The sequence below is a fragment of the Excalfactoria chinensis genome, chromosome 3 (genome assembly GCF_039878825.1).
Source record: "Excalfactoria chinensis isolate bCotChi1 chromosome 3, bCotChi1.hap2, whole genome shotgun sequence".
Classification (NCBI taxonomy): Eukaryota; Metazoa; Chordata; class Aves; order Galliformes; family Phasianidae; genus Excalfactoria; species Excalfactoria chinensis.
The window spans coordinates 102,297,084-102,320,166 of NC_092827.1; the positions used below are offsets into that span (position 1 = coordinate 102,297,084).

General features: G+C 42.2%; 1 protein-coding gene across 5 annotated transcripts in view; it reads left to right on the top strand.

Annotated features, from left to right (window-relative positions):
- The window catches only part of SPTBN1 (spectrin beta, non-erythrocytic 1), a 118,038-nt gene that overhangs the window by 68,380 nt on the left and 26,575 nt on the right, over window positions 1-23,083 (top strand). For all 5 annotated transcript variants that reach the window (XM_072333883.1, XM_072333882.1, XM_072333884.1 and 2 more), the window contains 16 exons: window positions 1,935-2,086; window positions 5,514-5,687; window positions 7,356-7,447; window positions 8,172-8,252; window positions 9,002-9,117; window positions 10,131-10,243; window positions 10,871-11,058; window positions 12,055-12,172; window positions 13,727-13,885; window positions 14,442-14,744; window positions 15,473-15,626; window positions 16,271-17,141; window positions 17,250-17,387; window positions 18,042-18,798; window positions 19,138-19,340; window positions 22,479-22,569. In XM_072333883.1, coding sequence (XP_072189984.1) covers window positions 1,935-2,086; window positions 5,514-5,687; window positions 7,356-7,447; window positions 8,172-8,252; window positions 9,002-9,117; window positions 10,131-10,243; window positions 10,871-11,058; window positions 12,055-12,172; window positions 13,727-13,885; window positions 14,442-14,744; window positions 15,473-15,626; window positions 16,271-17,141; window positions 17,250-17,387; window positions 18,042-18,798; window positions 19,138-19,340; window positions 22,479-22,569 — 3,710 coding nt within the window. The remainder of the gene's footprint in view (window positions 1-1,934; window positions 2,087-5,513; window positions 5,688-7,355; window positions 7,448-8,171; window positions 8,253-9,001; window positions 9,118-10,130; window positions 10,244-10,870; window positions 11,059-12,054; window positions 12,173-13,726; window positions 13,886-14,441; window positions 14,745-15,472; window positions 15,627-16,270; window positions 17,142-17,249; window positions 17,388-18,041; window positions 18,799-19,137; window positions 19,341-22,478; window positions 22,570-23,083) is intronic.

Below are 23,083 nucleotides of genomic sequence, written 5' to 3' on the forward strand. Positions count from 1 at the left end.
GCGCTTGCAGCCTTGGGGCAGTGGCCGGCAAGCTGTGCGGAGGTAAAGGCTGCGGGGCTGTTAGCTGACAGCCGGCTGGGCGTGAGCCGGCAGTGGCCAAGAAGGCCGACGGCAGCCCGGCTTGTGTCAGCGGGAGTGTGGCCAGCAGGTGCAGGAGGTGACCGTCCCTCCGCACTGGCACTGGCGAGGCTGCACCTCGAGTGCTGCGCTCAGTGCTGGGCCCTCACTGCAAGAAAAGCACTGAGGGCCTGGAGCGTGTCCAGAGAAGGGCAGCGGAGCTGTGAGGGGTCTGGAGCACAAGTGTGATGGGGAGCGGCTGAGGGAAGCGGGGCTGTGCAGTGTGCAGGAGAGGAGGCTCAGGGGAGACCTGATGGCTCTCTGCAATGATCTGAAAGGAGGCTGTGTGAGGTGGGGTCGGCCTGTGCTCCCAGGGAACAGCCATGGGATGAGAGGGGATGGCCTCGTGTTGTGCCAGGGGAGGTTCAGGTTGGCTGTCAGGAACAATTCCTTCTGCCTAAGAGCGGTGAGGCAGTGGCACAGCTGCACAGGAATGGTGGGGTCACCATTCATGGAGGTGTCCCAGTGCTGTGGGGATGTGGCACTGAGGGACATGGTTGGTAGATGTGGTAGGGGCAGGTTGGTGGTTGGACTTGATCTTTTCCAACCTTTATGATTCTATTATCATGCCCCTCACTCTTTTTAAGTGCATTGCAGCAAATGGGTATGTGCTGCCTTATGAAAGAGGGCATGCACTGGAACTCTGTGCAGTCAGACATAGACTTTGCATTCCTTTACGCTGTCATTGATGTTTTCTGTGTTTGGAGCAGCACACTCAGACTTGTCAGATCTGGATGCATTTCGTTTTGGTTCTAGATTTACCATTCTGTATGTCCTGTTTCTGAATGCATCAGCACCATTAAAGAGATCTGTAGGAGTTTTAGATGGTCAGCTACTTGGAAATGCCAACTGCTTTCATTTGTAGGTCTAATTATGGACTTGGGATTCCAAGTTTGAGCACCTGTGTTTTGATAAATTTGGTCTGTAGTAGTTCCCAACTCAGTGAAATGACTTTCTGCTATACAAGGAGAGGCTTCATCCAAAGCCCTTGGCAAAAGAATTTAACCACTGAGATGTCTAAAATTTTCTGTCTGAGAGTTCTCAGCTTGGCAGCTAGCTGTTCAAGAGTTTCTGAATTGATGTGCACTGTAGTGAGGCTGTGCATTAAGACAGCTCTCATACGCAGTGTTTTCATATATGAGCAGTTGTGAAAGACTCTGGGAAGAGAAAGTGTAAAGAGGCCATTTTTCCATGATTAAAATAAATGCAAGTCTACCTCAAACATGCAATTATGGGAAAGTTCATCATGATGTTGTGTAATTACAGTTACAAATGCTGAATCTGCAACCAAATACTGTAATGGGGGAAAGGGGAAGTAAATGAGAAGTTTGTTCTCTGCTCTTTTATACCTGTGCTTTATACCTGAGACTTTGTTGTTTCAAGGGATCTGTTTTGCATTTGTTGGTGTGTTTGAGAGCGGAAGTTGCCCTGTTCTTCCAGAGGTGGATGATAACTCTTGAGCTAACTACTGGGCAATTAGATCAGTCCAAAGTGGCTTTTACATTGCAGCTCTACGGCTGACCTCTTCACACCTTGAGAAAGCTGCTTACATGAGCAGCATGCAAGTCTGCAATCTATACTCCATATTTATTCCGTAGATAGTAACTCGGTAAAATTCCCAATGACGATAGGGAATGCCATAAAACGGGGAGAAAGGTGGATTTCTGATGAGGAGTCACATCTTCTGCAATGACTTGGCAAAGAAAAGAAGCCAGGTTTTTTCACTTAATAGACCGGACATGTCTGAGCATTGTGTTCTCATTTAGGTACATGAACTGTGATTTATTTTGAGTAACACTGTGTTGTTTTCTTAACAGATGAACGTGAGGCAGTTCAGAAGAAGACTTTCACCAAGTGGGTTAATTCCCACTTGGCACGTGTGTCATGCAGAATTACAGATCTGTACACCGACCTTCGCGATGGAAGGATGCTCATCAAACTCCTGGAAGTTCTTTCAGGAGAGAGACTTGTAAGTGTTTGCTTATTAATATTCATTGTGGTTTTATTGTTTTGGTGAATGCCTGACCCAACTGAATATTGAAGGTTCAACCCTGCAAGTGTCATGTGTGTTCAATGGAGTGAAAAAGGTTTATTATTTTAGGAACAGCTGGATCCAGACGTCATTAAAATATCTTCCAGCTGGTTTAGGTAAAAGCCAAAGGAAGTTATTTCAGTGCTTCTCACAGGTGAGAGACTGAGCACTTGAGCAGGATGCTGCCTGCTCCTGGGTCTGACAGAAGCAGAGCAATAAATGATCCTCATGATATTCCAGTCCATAGCCTGGGATATCCCTTCTCCCCTCTCTACAGTGTGCTTCAGGGGAGTGAAGGACAGCAGGTTGGGGAGGACCAGCTACATGCATGGGGAGCATTGCAGTGCTTTCACTGTGCCATCATCCATCACATCCCCACTACTCAGTAATGCTCCTGGATATACTGGAGTTTATTGCAACTGATAAGGCTTGGATTTTTGTTGTTGTTGTTGTTAGAGAAATACCTAAAATATATTTAATAAATAAGTTCCTTGGAAAAGAAAGAATATCCCTTTGATGTCAGCTCATGGTGGTAAGTAAAGCTCTCTATTGAAAAATGCTGCTGCATGACAGGAAAACCGGGTGTGAGGAAAAGGCTGAGGAGCATCACTTTTTCATTCAGTTCCTTAAAATGATGGCTATGCTCTTAAGTATCTAATTTAACACAATCTTTTCAAAGAAATACGGGTCTTTAGCTAAGACCTGAGGCTACATGAGGTTGCAGCTGTGTAATCGCTTGTCATGAAGCAGTCCTATTAATGAAAGCTCCACGGGCTAAAACCCTGGGTAATGAATTGAACATATGGCCTACAATGTACTGTCTATATAGTGAAGCAAAAAAGGGAGATTTCCAAGTGCATCTGTGAGCTTAGAAGGAATCTCTGGCATGCAGGACAGTACCCTGTCCCAGCATTGTGTGGGTTGTGGTGACCAATCTCAGTGCTCATCAGCTATTTTTTACTTGAAATAAATTTCTCTGTGATAAACAATTTACATTGGTGAGGTGTTAGGTTTGTCCTGCTTACTGCTTTTATTTGTACAACATACTCCCATTATTTGAGGATTCAGGCAGCATTCTGGCACCTCTGTTTAGATCTCTTATCTACCTGCCAAGATTTGACTTTCAGTGTCAGTTAGCAGCAGTGAATCTCAGACCAGCCATGTGACTCATGCTGCATGATTCATTTACATTTTTTACTTCAGGTTTCAAAAATGCAAACAGAGCTTACGCAAGCTGTTTGGGTGGGGAGGGTGCAGGAGTCTCCTGATGAGACTGCTGGATCTGAACCCACTTCATCATCAGCGTATTGCATTGACAGCTATCTGCACTACTGCAAATTATTGTAGCTTTGTTATCTTAGGATGAGGAACAGCAGTCTCTGTTTGAACAGTACATTCCACCACACCTTCCTCTGCAAACAAGAATACAGATAACGCAATGCACTAAACTTTGAGACCATTACACACAGCACAAAAATTCCAGTCAGATTGGTACATAGCATCCACTTGCTGTTGTTCTCCAGCCTCTTGGAATTCGTTGTGGCTGTCACTGGTTAAGTTCTGACATTGCCATGCCATCCACGCAGAAATGCAAAAGCAGTATATTATGCAGAAAACTTAACATCAAGACAAGAAATATCAAATTTTAAGAAAGCAGTAAACAAACCCAGTAACTAGTGTAGGTCATTATTTTAATATGATGTGTCTACTGGTGCACTAGAACAGGAATTTCATGCACGTATTTGAATCCAGCATTTTGGAGCTGGAGACTGTGGAGCAGAGTTGCTGTGCCATGCCCTCTGGGGCACAGCCTTTCCCTCACCCCCACCTGCCCTCCCCTGACACAGCTCCATGCTGTTCCCTCGGGCCCTGTGGCTGTCACAGACAGCAGAGCTCTGCTCTGCTCTCCGCTCCCTGTGAGAGCTGCAGCCACTATCAGGCCTTCCCTCAGCTCCTCTGCTCTGCGCTGAGCAAACATAGGGCCCTCAGTGCTCCTCATCCGACTTCCTCTCTGGACCCATCCCCTGCTCTGTAGCCCTCCTCCAGATGCTCTCTGATGGCTGTATGTTGGTTTTGTACTGCAGTCCCAGACTGGAGGAAGTGCTGTCAGTGAGGCTGTGCAGCACAGGGCCTGGTGCCCGCAGAGTACAGTTGGCCCTTCTGGCTCCAGGGCAATCTCTGCTGGCTCAGGTTCAACTTACCACCAGCCAGAACCCCCAGATCCCTTTCCATGGGGCTGCTCCCCAGCCCCTTGTCCTCCCAGTCTGTGTGTATAGCCAGGTTTGCCTTGTCTCAGGTATATGATCTGCCACTTGCTTCTGTTCAACTTCATGCAGTTGAAAGTGAGCATGAGTTACAGTGGCTGATGTGGGGCACTCCAGTGTGGCAGCAAGTACAGTGTGGGCCGTGCTGCTGCTGAGGGCAACCACACTTCCCTGTGGCTGGAGCTCCTGCTGCTCCTTCAGCTCCCTCTTCCAAGTGCCCCCTGCAAGGTCAGTTAAACCTGATTTGGTGATACCAGCCTCCTCTGAGGGAGGGACTGTTGCACCCAAAAGTAGTACTGTGTTCATAGAACTGCTCCCTTCCTTAAGCTGGGATCTGACTTCCTCTGCTCTGTTCTCCAGCCTCTGGAAGAGATGGGTGCCAGCTGAAAGCTGATGGTTGCTCTGGAGTTTACTTGTCCAGAGCAGCACCTTGCTAGCACTTGTGATGCACTGCTACTGAGGCTGCTGCTTCTAGGGGACATAATTTGGCTTTGGCTGAAACTCTTCCCCTTGAATGCAGTCTGAGAGGAGGATTTTGCTTGAGCTGTTTCCACAGCCAGTTAACTACATTCACTGCAGAAAACAAAGAAATTGTGTCAATTAGTAGTTTGCCTTGTTATCTCTGGTAACTTCTCAATGAACATGGAACAAGCTATTCATCCGTAACCCCTATCTGCAGAACAAAGTTGCCTTAATTTTCTTCAGTTTTACAGCTCATTTTTACACGCTGCTGACATACTCGTGGCATTTTTCATTTGCACCAGGCCTTCATAAAATGGTGTTACTTTGCTGTGGCAGTCCCCAAAAAAGGAGTCATTTGGAATAAACTCTGTGTGTTAGTTTCATGCTGCTTATCCACTTGAACTGACCAATAAAACCCACATTTTTCTTTCTCAAGGTGCTTTATTGACTAGCAACAGTCTGAACTGGAGTTGAATATTCAAATAGGTGGTTGAATATGCAAGACAAATACATGCAGTGTTGGTGGCTGGTAGTGGGCTTCATGGATGACTCAGCTTATTGGACTGAAGAGTTACCACACCTTTTTTTTAACCCCATTTACAGTAATACATGCTTTTTCCCTCCTTTGTACCTTCTAGCCCAAACCAACTAAGGGAAGGATGCGCATCCATTGCTTGGAGAATGTTGATAAAGCCCTGCAGTTCCTGAAAGAGCAGCGAGTGCACCTGGAAAACATGGGATCTCATGATATTGTAGATGGGAATCACAGGCTGACGCTTGGCCTTATTTGGACTATTATCCTGAGATTCCAGGTGAGGATGTACACATTACATGCATATCTACACATGTTTGTGTTTTCCATACTTACTTGTAATCTGTATTATCTTGCTTTTTAAGATTGGAGCATTCCTAAACCCTTCAACGTGATAGGAGAGAAAAGTGCATGGCATCTGATGGGACATGCTCTGGAGCTGAGGGAAGAGAGTGTAACTTCAAGATCTTCAGTGTTAATTAGTGGGAGCTAGAGCGTAGGTTTCCTGTGCAGAGGGTCATACATTTTTATTTTTTAATTACTAACAAATATGAAGCTCCAGTCACAGATATATAGAATCATAGAAGAATCCCAGGAAGATGCTCCAGTCCTCTGATAATTTTTGTGACCCTCCTCTGGTTCTGCTCCAACAACTCCATGTTCTTCTTGTGTGGGGACACCAGAACTGGACGCAGTACTCCAGATCGGGTCTCAGAAGAGCAGAGGGGCATCTCTAATCGCCCAACTTGCCCTGCTGGTCACACTTCTCTTGATGCAACCCAGGATATACACACATATATATTATTCAGAGGAAATGCTGCTCTCATGTGTTGTTCACCTCTTTTGGTGATCGTCATTAACTCCTCTGACTTTGCACTGAAGCATATGAAGGGTGCCTGCAGATATCGTTTAGTCTCTCAGCTAGAGACAATGATTTGATCTTCTGGTACCTTTGCCTGATTTCTTTCTCTTAGGGATGCAGTGATCTTGAGCTTGGCGGAGGCGGTAGTTGAATACCAATACTTTAACCTGTGGGCTACATCCAGACAGGTCCTTGGAGAGGTCAAAGTAGACTTCACCTGAGGTCCAGGCTTGCGGTCCTTATTGTCCTGTTTCTTCCACACAAGATACTGAACTTCGCTATCTCATGATTTCTGCAGCCAAGGCTGCCCCAGCTTTTGTATCCCCAACCTGTCTGTTCTTGTTCATAAGAACAAGGTCCAGAACACCTTCTCTACCACCTGCACCAGGAATTTATCCTCAGCAGACTCCAGGAGTCTCCTTGATAGCTTGCAGTTCACAGTGTTGCTTTCCCAGCAGACATCTGGGTGGTTGAAATCCCTCATCAGGATGGGAGCCTGTGAGCATGATGCTTCTTATAGCTGAAGCAAGAAGGGCTTGCCAACAGGCTCCCCTTGATCAGATTGCCTGTATTAGACATGAGCCACCAGGTGCCCCTTACTGGTCTGGTCTCTAATTTATACCGACAAGCTCTCAATCTGATCCTGGCTGTTTTTTGGAGACAACTTTTTGCATTGTATCTGCTTCTTAACATAGAAGACAACTCCTATACTCCTCCTGCTACTTATCCCTTCTAAACAGCTTGCAGCCCTCGATCACAGTGTTCCAGTTTCACCTTGCAGGGTAAAACTACGGTGCCGTATAGAACAGGGTTTGCCTTGGCAATTGGAAATATTTTTTGATGAAGTTCAAACTATAGAGTAAAAAAACCTGTAGTGTTCCAGTAAAATAAGGGTATATGAAGCTTTCTCTTGGCACGAATATTTTTAAACAAGTAAAAGCCTGCAAAGTCTTCTAACCTGCTCTTTGGGTCATCATAGATTTCCTTTGCTACTTAAGTTATGATACAACATCCTTCATAATTTTTAAGAAAGAGAAAAATATATTTTCTTAAAGAAAAGCTTTAAAACTTCTTTCTTAATTTCAGATCCAAGATATCAGTGTTGAAACTGAAGACAACAAGGAGAAGAAATCTGCTAAGGATGCACTGCTTTTGTGGTGCCAGATGAAGACAGCTGGGTGAGTGTGGATTAAGTGATTATCTCTAAAGCTCCTACAATGTTTTGAGTTTTCATTGAAATCATTTTAAATGGGCAAAAACATATATCTCCTTAAGTGGATTTGAACTAGAAAAGTGCATTGATGTTTACAAGTCAGAAAATTCTGATTTATTACGTTAATTCTGTGTGATAAACACAAATAAGCATACAGTAAATGCTGACCCTCTTTCACTCCTACTTTGAAGAAATGATGGTATTAAGGGTTTTGCTCCCATCATTTCTTCTTTGCGCGTATGCTGACATAGAGGTATCAGCTGTGCCCTTAGATGATGATTCAGTAGTTGAGTCTCATGTGAAGAATACGCCATTTGCTTGTATCTGGATTTTTACTATCAGAGTGAAAGAGAATTTGATGTGTCCTGGGTTTCCTGCTTTTCACATGTAGTCTGTGAAAAATCTAGAAGGAATTATGGAAGGAATCCATGGAATTAGTCAAACCTACCCTTTTGATTACAGCATGAGCAGGCTGCAGGCAAGCTGATAATTTGCTGTGTTTAGTCTGTATCTGTGTATACTCATTGATTAGGTTGTGATGGTAGATTGTCCAATGAGGGAAGGTATGTCACACCATTAGCTTTACAACAGATTTGTCACTGCTGCAACCAGCCCTTAGCAACAGACTGTACAGAGCTGCAGCAGAGGTGCTGTATTCATTGTGCTCTCTTTGCTTTTTGTTCTGGCAGTTACCCCAATGTCAACATTCACAACTTTACAACAAGCTGGAGGGACGGAATGGCTTTCAATGCACTAATACACAAGCACAGGTATGTGTGGGGAGATGTCCTGATGGATTTTGAAAGCTTGGACTGTTGAAGAGTGCCCAGCATTTTGAAGTTACGGTGTAGCTTGATTTTAAAATCTGTGGAGAGAAGGAAGTTGAAGAATTACTTGAGAGTTTTACAGCAAGCTGCCTTTCACTTTTTCAATCTTGTGTTTCCTGTGAGCTCATCTGGGCACCATCTTCTCACATGGCAAGTTGTGTTTGGTTTCAAGAGAATACATTATACGCAGTTTGGTTCTGTGACTGACCACACTGGAGGAGAAGTCTTTATACCTAACTGTGTGGCCTGTCATGAGTTCTGAATTCATGGGCCAGGAGAGTGGAATGCAGGGGCAGCCTGAAGGGAAAAGAATCACTGGGCAGGGATTATACTGTCTTGTGCTAAAGTTGGACACAGCTTCAGTGCCACTCAATGGTGAGCTCGTTTGAAGTCAGTGGCTTGCATGCTCACCTTGTCCTGAAAGATAGACTTACCACAGCTGTTCACTTGCCTTTGTCCCTGGTAAACTGTCATTTTTTGTCATGGGTTAGGTTCTGCTGCACTGCTAACGGCTAGGTGTTACTTCATTCTTTTAATTCTCACACAGAAATGCATAGGGGTAGTGGGCAAGTGAAACCTTGGCAGCATGAGAGGCCAGGTTTTCTGAGGATTGCATGTTGTAAGTCATTTGTTCATTTGAGGGTGGCTTTGCTGTGCTTTGGCAAATCTAAAGAATTTTTCATCCTGTCTAGGCCTGATCTGATTGATTTTGACAAGCTGAAGAAATCAAATGCACACTACAATCTGCAGAATGCTTTTAACCTTGCTGAGCAACACCTTGGTCTTACTAAGCTCCTGGACCCTGAGGGTAAGAATTCCTGCAGTTTTAACACTTTACAGCTCTTTTTGGGCTCTCTTATCCCACCGGGTCAGAGGATGCTGTTTTGTGATAGCTTTTTGCCTTGAAGAGCAGCTAGCAGGATGCTGCTGACTCACTCAGTGATACAGCCAGAGAGGGAAGGAGAGAGTGCAAGATGTCTCCTCCAGAGGACTGAGCAGTGGAACCAAAACAGCCCTGAATTCAGAATTTATATTCCCCCATCTGACAAGATCGCTGGACTGGTCATGTATACACAAAATCATTCCAATTAGAGGCATCCTTCTGGTGTGCCCTGAAAAAAACACTTTTTGTTTCTCTTCCTGAACCAGAAGATGGCTAACGTGGATTTCACGCAGTAGTTAGCCATTTCTTTCAGACTCTTGGAGTGATCTATTCCGAGCACTTATGAGGTTGTGCACTCACGTGTGTTGGAAGGAATGCTCACAACTCCAGCACAAAATTTTTCCGTCACAGGGCAAATAAATAGAGGCCATGTGTCTGGGCAAGTTTCTTCTTGCTTGTTTTCCAGTGCCTCGTAATTACTATAGAAAAAAAACAATTTGTTTTCCATTTGTTTATCTCAAAAGATTTGCCTGGACAGACATGCCATTTGTTTTGCATTTCTCCACATACTGATAGAGCATTGAAGATTTCAATTAGCAGTAGGTCTGTTGACTCACATGGACACTAGGGAAGTTGTTCAGCCCTGCAGTCTGTGCCAGAATTGTGAGCCAGATGCTAAGGCCCAAAGATCTCCAGCCCCAGCTTTAGCCGTGGTCTGCACTGAGGTGGATAAAGGAATACTTCTTAGTGACAGTGTGTACAATACTGGGTAATCTAGAACCAGCCTAAAGCTGCTAAATATAACGTAAACCATAGGAGCTGAACTGTCACTGAACCCATCTCTCTGACTCTTGAACCCATTCTTGTTGAATTATTAGCTTTGTTGTTTTAATCCATGCACTCCCGCTGTGCTAACACAACACTTGCTTGTTTTGCAGATATCAGTGTTGATCACCCCGATGAAAAGTCAATCATCACCTATGTGGTGACATACTACCACTACTTCTCCAAAATGAAAGCTTTAGCTGTTGAAGGAAAGCGCATTGGAAAGGTTTGCAAGTTCAACTTATAAGTTATTGAAAAACAATTTAAATCTTCTTGATATTTCATTTTTTTTCCTTCTAGTGTTAAATCTTAGAGAGTCCAATGTTATGGTAGTTTTTAGTTTTACTTTTGAAATGCATTTTGAATGTTAAATATTCCCATACGACCAGGAGGAGTAGTTAATTTCCAGCTGCCTCTTACTAGAAAACATTTGGCTGCTGTTTTATTTTTGCTTGTTAATTTTGCATCACTGCTGCTTTTCCTTTCCCATTAGCTGCTCCTCACCCTCTGGGTCTTCTGTCTCTTCTGAAGCCCAGAAAAGTCTCTCATTTAAAAAACATGCTGTTGTTCTCTGCCCTTTGGCAAAGCTGTTGCTGTCCTTACAGCTGGCGGACTGGATGTGAATCCTGTTGTAAGCCTCTGCTCTGCCCCTCTGTTGCCTTGGGATCATGGGAATTCAGCACTAAAAAATGCAAAGCCCTTGTACCTCAGGGAACACAGGCCCTGTAGTGCTCAGGGGCAAGCAGTCTGATTCATAAACCTGCGCAGATTCTTTTATGTAGCTTGCTGCATTTAGATGACTCCAAAGTGTTCTGCCGTTGTTACACATCTTATTTTGTGCTGCTTGTTGCAGGTGCTTGACAATGCCATTGAAACAGAGAAAATGATTGAAAAATATGAATCACTGGCTTCTGACCTTCTGGAGTGGATCGAGCAAACCATTATTATCCTCAACAACCGCAAATTTGCCAACTCACTAGTTGGTGTGCAGCAGCAGCTGCAGGCGTTCAACACCTACCGCACAGTAGAGAAACCACCCAAGTAATTTTAATCTTAGCTTAAAAAAAACAGTGCTTTTGATCTGTTCAGTCAGTTGTTGATCGTAGAAAAATACAAACGCATATGAGTAGCTTTAATCTTGGCCTAAGAGTTTATTTTTCTGAGCATTGCTAGATATCACATTTCTAATGGGCTCTGACCACTATTGGATTCTATTTGCTATTTATTATGCATGTAGTAACAACAACAGCAAGAATAATAATTGAAAACAAGTGTGATACTGGAAGCTATCACTTCACAGAGGTGCCTGTCTTGTAATACAAGCAGTAATAGTATACCATATTGGTATGGTAATATCGCTTGTCATGCTCGCTAGCAGCTTATAATACCAAGTCACGGCTTTTAAAAGGCTCTTACTTTTTTTCCAAAATCAAGAGGAAGTGTGTCTGGCTTTGTAAAACATAGCTATGCTTGCTGAAAATGATATAATCAAAGCCATGCGGTTTATTTCTGGAAAGCTTATTTTAGCATTACGTTATCAGATCTGTTTGTTATTTTTGTCTAATATAAGTTTTAATGGATAATTATTACAATCAAAAATATTACAGAATATCCAGACATCCTCTAAGTTGCAGCCTATTCCCCAGTGCCTATGCAGTTTGTTTGTTTCCCAGGCATACAGCTCAGGGAAAAGAGTGGGAAGAGTTTATTGAGCGCTTTAAACAAAACGTCAGTTTCTTGGTTTGACAAGGTAGGACAATGCACGTAATAGAGTAAGAAAACATGCAGCCTTCTATCCCTCAAAGAGGTTTAAATCTAAACAGGCAAACACTGACTTCTGTGAAGTAGTTTGTTTCTGCTTGACCCAGCTGATTGCAGAGGTGGGGGGCTATTTCTAGTGCTTCCAGATTTCACACGAGATGCAGGTGTTTATCTGTGTACTCTGTTCATGTCAATATTTTAAGGAAGTGCTCTATAGTACCGTGGTAGCCATGAAAGTTTCATTGTGACACTGTTCCTTTGGAAAATTTTGTTTAGGTTTACAGAAAAAGGAAACTTGGAAGTGCTGCTTTTTACCATCCAAAGCAAAATGAGAGCCAACAATCAGAAAGTATACATGCCAAGGGAGGGCAAGCTCATCTCTGACATAAACAAGGTAAACTGAGGCAGCCCATCCTTTGCGACTCAGGAGTTTGGTTTTTCTTTTCAGTGTCTCTCTCTGCAGTCTCTGCATACTGGGACGGTGTAAAGATAATATCTGCTATGTCTAGGCCTCATATAAGGAATGTAAGGGATGGGGCAGGTGGGGGGGGGGGGATCTTTTCCCTTATCTCAGACTCACTGATATGAGCTGAGTCCCTGCATGGCTTCAATATTTCTTAGCTATTCTGCATGGAGAAAGATGTGCAGTAATTCTGAGCAGTCAGTTACGGATCTAGCAGCTCGTGTTCCTCCGGGGTCCTAGCTATTATTAGTCAGCAGGAAGTAGCAACAAAATTTGTATTGCATCCCTCCCCATTTAGTTTTGAAAGCTAAACAGAGCTCCCAAAAAGAAGAAGGTTGGTTGAGACCCAGCAGAGCCAAGCACAGCAGCAGGCAAGCTGTGTCATTCAGAGTTTTGCAATGCCTCTGCCTTCCATGGCTCCAAGCAGGGAGCAGAACTGGCCTTTATCTGCCTCTCAGCCCTTCTGTCCACAGCATGGGAGAGTAAAGGAAGTACTGTGACTCATCTTGTGGGATCCCTTTTGGGATTTAAGTAGCTATTTTTTATGCTGGTGCAGCTGACAGAACTGCAGCAGAGCTGACAAACTTTCCCAAGGATAACAAACAGCTTAAAACAGTGAGCTTTCCTCATTGGTGTTTGATCATGCTTGGCATTCCCAGAGTGGCTGTTCTGGGTGTCTGTGGCCTCAATCTGCATCCTACAGATCAGTAAACTGCATGGCTCTCCTGTTGGCACTAAGCTCCTGTGCCTGTAAATGCCTAAAATACTTTTGAGTTTCAGGCAATTTCACATCTGTTAGGATTTAGAAGAATTTGGAGTAGTTTGTGTTTAATTGTGGGTAGTTTTGTTGTTTGTAAGAAGATCTGTAAGGTGATTAGCTGGTTTTCAATGTGTTTCTAAGACTTTTATAGTACTAATGCCATGTCTGTGAGTGACACTTCTTGCTTTAGGGGAAAAAAAGGACTTCCATGCAGCAAAAGAAACTTGGTATTTGTTTTCCTTTCTAATGGGGATGTGATAAGAACAGCTGTAAACTGATTTTAGAGAGGAGAGGCCACAAATATCTAATTGTCATTTCCTAAAGGAGAAAGACTGAATTCCTTCTTTGAGAATAGCACTCAGAAGATTTTGGAAGAATTGCTCTCTTACATGCTCAAGCCACGTGGTTTACCTAAGGTTCAGTGGGAGGCAAGTAATGAACAAACTCAAGAAAATGCATCTCAGATAAATAAGACTTATACCCCTTGCTCATAAGAGGAATGAATGAATGGAGACCAAAGTTTAAGTCCTTGTTAGCAGACAAGGTGTAAGGCCAGCCAATATAAACTAGATATACTGGCACAAAAGTAAATCAGCCAATTCTGTGAAACTTGGATGAAGTGACTTCATGTGAAACATTGATGATTTATTGTACAAACGTGTATTTAGAAGGTGCATGTTTTTTGTTTTTGTTTGGTTTTTACTTTTTTTTCTCCACATCTTCAGGCCTGGGAAAGACTGGAAAAAGCTGAACATGAAAGAGAACTGGCACTGCGAAATGAGCTCATCAGACAAGAGAAACTGGAACAACTTGCGCGCAGATTTGATCGCAAGGCAGCTATGAGAGAAACTTGGCTGAGTGAAAATCAACGTCTCGTTTCTCAGGTGCCTCTTTCAGAAGTTGTCTGTGTGACTAAAATACTTAAAGGACACAGTTCTTGCAAGGAGAATCTTTTTTCTCCTATGCCACTTATTTTATTGAATCTTTGTATATTTATATGTATTGTATGCGTATGTGAATGCATTTTTAGAGTAAACGTTACTGTCCTATCTTTAATGCATTTGGCATACCCATTCTTGGAATCTATCAGTCTGTAGTCAGGAGAAACTCATGGAAATAAACACCTACAGCTGAGATTTTCTTTACCTGAATGTTCAGGTCAGATCAATGGAATTTGCCCAGTTATTATTAGTAGTTACTAGAGATGAATTCAAAACAACAACAAGAAAAAAAACAAGAAAACGCTAGGCTAATCCTGATGTCCACTGTGATTCTCTCCCCACAGGTGATGTCTCTGATTTTATCAGAAGTTTTCAGAGCATTTTGAGGTCTTCAGTTGCTAACAAGGGTGTTCTGCACAATCAGTGATTGCTTTTAAGTTTGAGCATTAGGCTTTTCTCCTAAGCAGCCATTACTGAAGAACTGTTTCTGTCGTTACAGGATAACTTTGGCTTTGACCTTCCAGCAGTAGAGGCTGCAACGAAAAAGCATGAGGCCATTGAAACAGACATTGCAGCATATGAAGAGCGAGTCCAGGCTGTGGTTGCGGTTGCAAAGGAGCTTGAGACTGAAAATTATCATGATATCAAACGCATCACTGCAAGAAAGGACAATGTTATACGCCTGTGGGAGTACCTCCTGGAACTACTCAGGGCACGAAGACAACGGCTGGAAATGAATCTTGGCCTACAAAAGATTTTCCAGGAAATGCTATACATTATGGACTGGATGGATGAGATGAAGGTAGATGTTATCTATTTGAGAACATGGAATAAATATTCCAGAGAGGGGTACATGTCTTTTCTTTAGTAAACTTCTAAGGCTCATTTTGCCTTCCTGGTTTAGTGGGCATAAACTAGGCATAAGCAGTGAATAAATTCCTTATGCCTATAAATGATGATGAGTTTTAAAAAATAAAGATTAAAAACAACAAGGAAAAGGAACAGACATAAAAAGCCACTTCTCATGTTCATGCCTCTGTCCTAAGGACCAGAGGTCAGGTTTGGGTGAGGATGCAGATTTTGGTGAAAGGGAGTTACATGAAATATCTTCAGCACTGCTTACATGGGGATTTAGTCACCTCTTCACCACTGTGCTTTAAGAAGCATGAAATATCTTCCTATGTGTTCTGCTGGGACCTCAGAAAGGCAAGAATTCTAACTTTGTTCTTGTCCTTCAGCCAACAGAACCTGTAAGTTGTCAGAGGAAAGATGTATGTAGCTCAGTGGCAGCTCACAGTACCTGGACAGATTGCATTGCATTGGTCCTGCTGAGCTAACCCAGCCGTTATTCATCTCAGACTTAGAAATGTGTTAAAGAGCATGGTCAAATTTTTGGATTTAAGTCACTGTAAAAATAGCATTATAATGCACAAAGGAGTCATTGAGAAACAAATAGCTTATTTGGCTATTATATTATTTGACTATTATAATGGCTTCAGTTCATTTTACTTACCTTTTCATTTTGATCAGGTGCTTCTGCTGTCACAAGACTATGGCAAACACTTGTTAGGAGTTGAAGATCTGTTGCAAAAACATGCTCTAGTGGAAGCTGACATTGCTATTCAGGCTGAGAGAGTGAGAGGGGTCAATGCATCTGCTCAGAAGTTTGCCACCGATGGAGAGGGTAACTATCAGCCAACATGCCCTTCTTAGACTTAATTGTATATGAGGTTGTCCTTGAGCCTCATTAGTTCTGCAAGGCACATTAAGTTGAGTTCAGTGTTGCAATAAGAGAATCCACCATTATTTGTTCCTTTTCTCCCTGTGTCAATGATTAAGTCATCAAGGTAACTCACTCAAGATTTCAGTTTGCTGGGGGTGTCACATTCCTAACCAGCAGCTGCTGTAACTTTGAAGCATCAATGCCATTTTGTGTTTCTAATACAAACATTAAGAAATTACTAAACTGAGTGTGATATTTTCCCCAATTTATGCGAATTCAAAGCAATCCCACTAAATTAGTGACATCTAGCTAGAGTAGATAATGTTTATTTTTGTGATATAAATCTGGAGTAGTGAATTTTCTTTAACTGATAAGTTTATGAATATCTTACCCTTTTCATTTTTTAAGCTTTTGCCTGGAAACTTAAAATGTTTAAAGTTCTAAGTGAATTCTGGGTAGTTCCCATTGTTTCAGGAAACTATGGATTCTTTACTGTAAACTTTGCAGATGGAAATATCGGGAGTTAAGAACTCACATGTATGTCCAAGGTTTAGAGGTGAAAATGGGTGGGACCTTGTTGTAACCTACATTCTCTATCCGAACAGGTTACAAGCCATGTGACCCACAGGTTATTAGGGACCGTGTCGCTCACATGGAGTTCTGTTACCAAGAGCTGTGCCAGCTCTCAGCTGAGCGCCGGGCTCGCTTGGAGGAGTCCCGGCGCCTCTGGAAATTCTTCTGGGAAATGGCTGAAGAAGAGGGTTGGATCAGGGAGAAGGAGCAGATCCTTTCATCTGATGACTATGGGAAGGACCTTACCAGCGTCGTCCGTCTCTTGAGTAAACATAAGGCATTTGAAGATGAAATGAGTGGTCGCAGTGGCCACTTTCAGCAGGCAATAAAAGAAGGTGAAGACATGATTGTGGAAGAGCATTTTGGGTCTGAGAAAATCAGAGAAAGAATTAAGGATATTCGGGAGCAGTGGGCTAACTTGGAACAGTTATCTGCTATTAGGAAGAAACGTCTGGAGGAAGCCTCTCTCCTTCACCAGTTCCAGGCTGATGCTGATGACATTGATGCATGGATGTTGGACATCCTCAAAATTGTCTCCAGCAGTGATGTTGGCCATGATGAATATTCCACTCAGTCCTTGGTCAAGAAACACAAAGATGTTGCCGAAGAGATTGCAAGCTACCGGCCGACCATTGACTCGCTTCATGAGCAGGCAAAGGCTCTACCACAGGAGCATGCCAGATCTCTAGATGTGCAAGGCAGGTTGTCTGGAATAGAAGAAAGATACAAAGAGGTTGCTGAGCTGACTCGGCTGCGTAAACAGGCTTTGCAGGATACCCTTGCTCTTTATAAGATGTTCAGTGAGGCAGATGCTTGTGAGCTTTGGATTGATGAGAAGGAGAAGTGGCTGAATAACATGCAGATTCCAGAGAAGCTGGAGGACCTGGAAGTGATCCAGCACAGGTGGGGAATACTGGATGGAAATTATGTTTGTACCAGCTACCTTTGTCACCTTGCCCGTGACTTCAGTTCACTAATGCCTTTGTGATTTTTATTTGTTTTTTTTTTCAGATTTGAAAGCTTAGAACCAGAAATGAACAATCAGGCTTCCCGTGTTGCAGTAGTGAACCAAATTGCAAGACAGCTAATGCATAGCGGCCATCCAAGTGAGAAGGAGATAAAAGCACAGCAAGATAAACTCAACACAAGGTAAGTGCAGGCCTAACACTCAGGAAAGATGAGACACCAAATGAAGAAAATACAATGGGGTCACTTGTATTTCTTATATGTCTTTTTTAATTTATTCTGGTATTCTTACCTCAAGTATCTTCAAGGTAAGCCCTTAACTATAAAGCTTCAAAAGCAAAGAGAGCTGTGTCTTTGCGATGTTTGATTAACAGGTGGAGTTCTGCAATTGACTTTAACCAGGTCCTGAGTGTATCAGTACCCCAACTTGAGAGGTGGAAGCTTAGCACAGTGGCCATTATGATAAAAAAGAAAGCAATGTAATATCTCATCTAAACTAAATCATTTTCTGGCTTCACAGTCCACTGAGAGAGTGTGTTTAGTGTGAAAATTAGAGGTAGCTAGCAATTTTTCACTTAAAGAAAAATTATACTTGGAAGGACTCAGTGTTGCTGATACTTGGCATATTCTAATAAATGCCATAGCTTTGGTAATAGCTGTTTTGATACAACTATTAATAATATGGAAAGGACTTAAAATAGCATGAATAAGTTAGGTTATTTCATGGCTTCACAAGCTGATTTGAGTAACTGCTCACTCAGTAGTGTTGCCAGTACACTTTTCCCTTAGTGTACACAAGCCTCAATTTATCTGCCTTTTTCTCCTCGTAAATTTTAGATGGAGCCAGTTCAGAGAACTGGTAGACAGGAAGAAGGATGCCCTGATCTCTGCCTTAAGTATCCAGAATTACCACCTTGAATGTAATGAAACCAAGTCCTGGATCAGGGAGAAAACCAAAGTGATTGAATCCACACAGGATTTGGGTAACGATCTGGCTGGAGTGATGGCTCTGCAGCGGAAGCTGACAGGCATGGAACGTGACCTGGTAGCCATTGAAGCTAAGCTTAGTGACCTGCAAAAGGAGGCAGAAAAGTTGGAATCAGAGCATCCTGACCAGGCACAAGCTATCCTTTCACGGCTTGCAGAAATCAATGATGTATGGGAAGAAATGAAGACCACCCTGAAAAACCGGGAGGAGTCTCTTGGAGAGGCAAGCAAACTGCAGCAATTCCTGAGAGATCTGGATGACTTCCAATCTTGGCTATCCAGAACGCAGACTGCGATCGCCTCTGAAGACATGCCAAACACACTGACAGAGGCTGAGAAGCTGCTCACTCAACATGAGAACATTAAGAACGAAATCAACAATTATGAGGAAGACTATCAGAAAATGAGGGACATGGGTGAGATGGTGACACAAGGGCAGACTGATGCTCAGTACATGTTCTTACGCCAGCGCCTACAGGCTTTGGACACTGGATGGAATGAGCTTCACAAAATGTGGGAGAACAGGCAAAATCTCCTTTCTCAGTCTCATGCCTACCAGCTCTTTCTCAGAGATACCAAGCAAGCAGAAGCATTTCTTAACAACCAGGTAAGTGACTGAAATGCACTTTGTTTAATTTATCATAGAATTCTCATCAAACTCATTTCCACAAGTTAGCATCATATATTGCAAGGAGCTAACAGGATTGTCCATCAGGGGAGCTAAGAACAGATAACATTATCTTTCTTTTTTTTCTTTTTTCTTTTTTTTTTTTTCTCTTTTTTTTTCTTTTTTTTTTTTTTTCCCTAACAGCAATTTGCTCTTTGTATTTACTTCTAACTGTTCTTTGGAGGCCTTCCTTTTCATATGTGGTGAATCTGTTGACACAGCATACAATATAGTCTGAGTGCAATACTTTTATCTCTCTGTTTTGTGTTTTAAACACAGGAGTATGTTTTGGCACACACAGAAATGCCCACTACCCTGGAAGGAGCAGAAGCTGCTATTAAAAAACAGGAGGATTTCATGACCACCATGGATGCAAATGAAGAAAAGATCAATGCAGTTGTAGAGACGGGCAGAAGGCTAGTTAGCGATGGAAACATTAACTCTGATAAAATCCAGGAGAAAGTGGACTCTATTGATGACAGGTAAGGTCAAAGTGATGGCAGAACATAGCTGGTTGTGTTTCATTTCCTTTCTCTGAAAGATAGCATTTTACTGGAATCAAGAGGCAAAGTTACATGTTAGAAAATGTCTGTTGCAAACTGTTTTCTTTGTCCTGTGTAATAGTAGGAGCTGTAATGTTTCAAAAAACGTGCTTGGCTAACTTAATTAAATGTTACCTCTCCCATTTTCTAGAGACTTATTAGGGAATGAGCTCACTACTCAGAATTTGACTACACAAGTGTTTCCGCATAGTTCTTGGAGTATTATTAGGCTTCATACTCTAGTGGAAGCTGTAGCAGTAGCTGTACTTGGTTCTACAAGCCTTAAATTTCCTCTGCTATCTCCTAGCTGATTCAGTTACAATAATATATTCCTGTTCTTCCTCTGGGGAAGGAATGTGGCTCTTCTAAAGTGTAATTGGCATTTTATCAACCCCACCCACTTAGCTTTGATCATGTTTTCCAAGTTGTTTGGCCATTCTGAAATGAGATTAGAAAGCCTTGGTACAAATGCAGCTTTCATCCTAGAAAAAGGTTTTTGCTTTGTCTCTTCAGCTGTGCTGTGGTATAGACATTTTAAGAGTTTCATTTTCTTTTAGAACCAAACGTTCAGTTGTGATGGCTATGATTTATAGTTCTGTCTTCATTTGGTTTGAATAGTAGCGGAATCTTTCAAAGTGTTTTTCAGCCACGATTATCAGAACACAGCAGTAAGCTCCTGCAGAACTTTTATGCTAAATACTGCTGACCACCTTCTGTTGGACTTGCGTTCTCCTGCAGCTAGGAAGCTCAGGTTGCCAAATGCTTTTATCTTCAAAGAGCAACTGAATTGAAGCAGTGCAGAAGATGCACGATGACACATTTTGGTGCTCTGCTCTTGGAGTAATTTCAGTCAGACACATCTTCATGCTGAACATACATCACTTTCCTATATTTGATTCTTCATATTGGTGCCAGAAAAGGAAGACACTCCATGCACTGTTTCCTACCCTCTACTTTCCTTGTAGGTCTAGCTTAACTTGGACGTTTGGATCTGAGGTTGCCTCATTAGTATACACAGAGGAAAGTACCTATTTAATGTAAACCTGGACATTGCTATAATTTAAGTAGTATATGTGATTATTTACCTGAGAAAGCAGATGAATTCAAGCAGCCATTCTAAATAACTGGAATCTGAAGAGCAAACCATTCTGTGCTGGTGTGGGATCATCTTCCCAAACAGTTCTAGCGAATCAGTAAGAACATTCATTGATAACCCTGAGTGTGGCAGTATCTGTGATGAATTCTGTGATGAAAAGATAGGAATTCCTTCCAGTTCTAGCAGTGTCCATCCTCAAAATACCCCCAACCACATCTTCAAGTACTCAGTTGGTACCTTGCCACAACTGGACTCTGTTCTTGGGCAAAGAAACAACCGTTTAGTTACTGAGCACCCAAGATCAGGTTTATTTCACTGAAGAAAAAACAAACAAACAAAAAAAACCAAATGTATTTCATCATCTATATTATTTCCCTGCATGTTTTCCTTTCAAAGTTCACAAAGTTAGTGTTTCCAGCACTCCGTGGGAGATATTTTTGTTAGTTTTTTTAAACTCCAGATTTCTCAACGCAAGAGCTTGTCCGTTCATTCTTTATTCAAATCAGTGCCATGAAAATTCTTTTGGTTTTACAACTTGTGCCCTTTCCAGAATACTTGAGTCTAGAATGTAATCACCCTTAAAGCTATGAGATCATCATAGATCATCATGATTAGAATCACCCAAACAATTCCTTGCTTCATTTTAGCAACCAGAATAATGCCCAAACATACATAAATGAACCAAGAAGGAGCTGAATCAAAGGAGCTGAATCTAACTCATGTTAGCTAACTCATGTTATACAGCAGTTTTTCCTAAGGCACAGTTTGTGTGTCCTTTCCTTTGTACTCTGATAACACCTGCCAAAATGTCAAGATTACCTGGGCTTGGACTCCAGCCTCCTGCTTTCACAGCTACATATGTCTTCCCTGCCATCTGATCTGCAACTCCACTGATTACAGCTACAGCTCTACAGATGCTGCTTGTATCGAGACAATAGAGAAGCTGTTGGTGGTTCTTCTAAGAGTTCTCTCCTATTCCTCTGTCTACAGCTATTTAGCTATTGCTGTTACATTCCGAGATCATCTTAGAAATTGCCACCCTATAAAGTAATTTCCAACTCTCAATCCTTATTAATCTCATTCTATTACATAGCATAGTGGCATTTTAATGAATATGATCAAATCTTACACAGTGAGCAATAAAGAAAAAAATCATCTTCTCTACTCTGTCTCCTCCATCTACAATGCTGTATAAATAACAAAGCTGCTGAGTGACAGGGGTACCTAATGAGGCAACAATCACAATTCAGTGCTATGTGGGGAATGGGCTCATCAGGCACTGTGTCCGTTTGGAGAGCCCACCACATCCTGTGGGATTGGGATGAGCACCATTCATCCTTCAAGGGGATGCCATTAACAAATTAAACACAGGGCTTTTTGTCTAACCTTTGGTTTTCCTCTCTAATGAGGAAATACATTCCAAGGTGCATAATGCTTCTATTGGCAGAAATACGTAACCGTGTCATATCAGTTTTGTTAAGTACAGCATTTGGAAGGTTATATAAATTACTGTGGCTTTGTTACCAGAAGAAGGGCAAAGCCATCAAGGAGGTGTATTATGAAGTGCATTACAGCAAATACGCACCATGCAAAGGCTCCTTAGCGTGAGGCCCCATGCTGCAGTTTTGAAGATCATTTTCTATTGTTTTTTTGGCACACAGTGTGAACTTTTCCTATGGTCTTGAAATTAATGCTCCAAATTCTGTACATAACACATGTGAAAACCCGCTGATTTCCAAATTTTCCCTGTGTATTTAACTGGTCACAAAAACAGACACATGCTGAACTTAAGTAACCACATTAAATAACACATTCATATCTGGACTTCAAACATGCCCTTCGTTTGGAAGGCAGCTAAAGACGTGCCATATGCTTATGCAATATACGTATCCCAGAGAGGCTACAGAAATGAGCAGCCCAATTTTGCATGGAATACCTATTTCAAGGTGACTTCTCTGCTGTTATTTTTTTTTTTTGGCTAGACATAGGAAGAACCGTGAAGCAGCCAGCGAACTTCTGATGAGACTGAAGGATAACAGGGATCTTCAGAAGTTTCTTCAGGATTGTCAAGAGGTAAATTATCTCCTTTCAGTGGCAGCATTATTAGCTGCATCGTGCTGAAGGGCATTCTTACCCCCCCCCCCCCATATGTTTGGAATAGTCAATATTTTGCAAGCGGGTCATCCAGTGGTATTTAGTACGGAGTAAACAATTCACAGAACAAAACCAGACACCCAGAACCCTGCAAAAATTAACCTGTTTGTTGTAGAAGCTGATTTTTCTCCAGCTGTGGTATAAGTTAATCATGCAGAATGTGGTGGGATTAGCACTGAACTCTCATACTAAGAATTTTTCTAGAGCTATGGATATATTTGGCCTGATCCAGGATATTTCTTCAAGTGATTTGTAGAGAACACTAGCCAGAAAAATAGATGCTTAGAAAAAAGGAGAGCAGATGTAATGGGGGTAGTTTGTAATGTGTGATTCACCTGATATTTGCATGTGCTTAACATTGTTAATGTACTATGACATTTTAAAAAAGAATCCAAAACCAAAAATCCTTTCTGGATTTTCTGGTGGCTCAGTT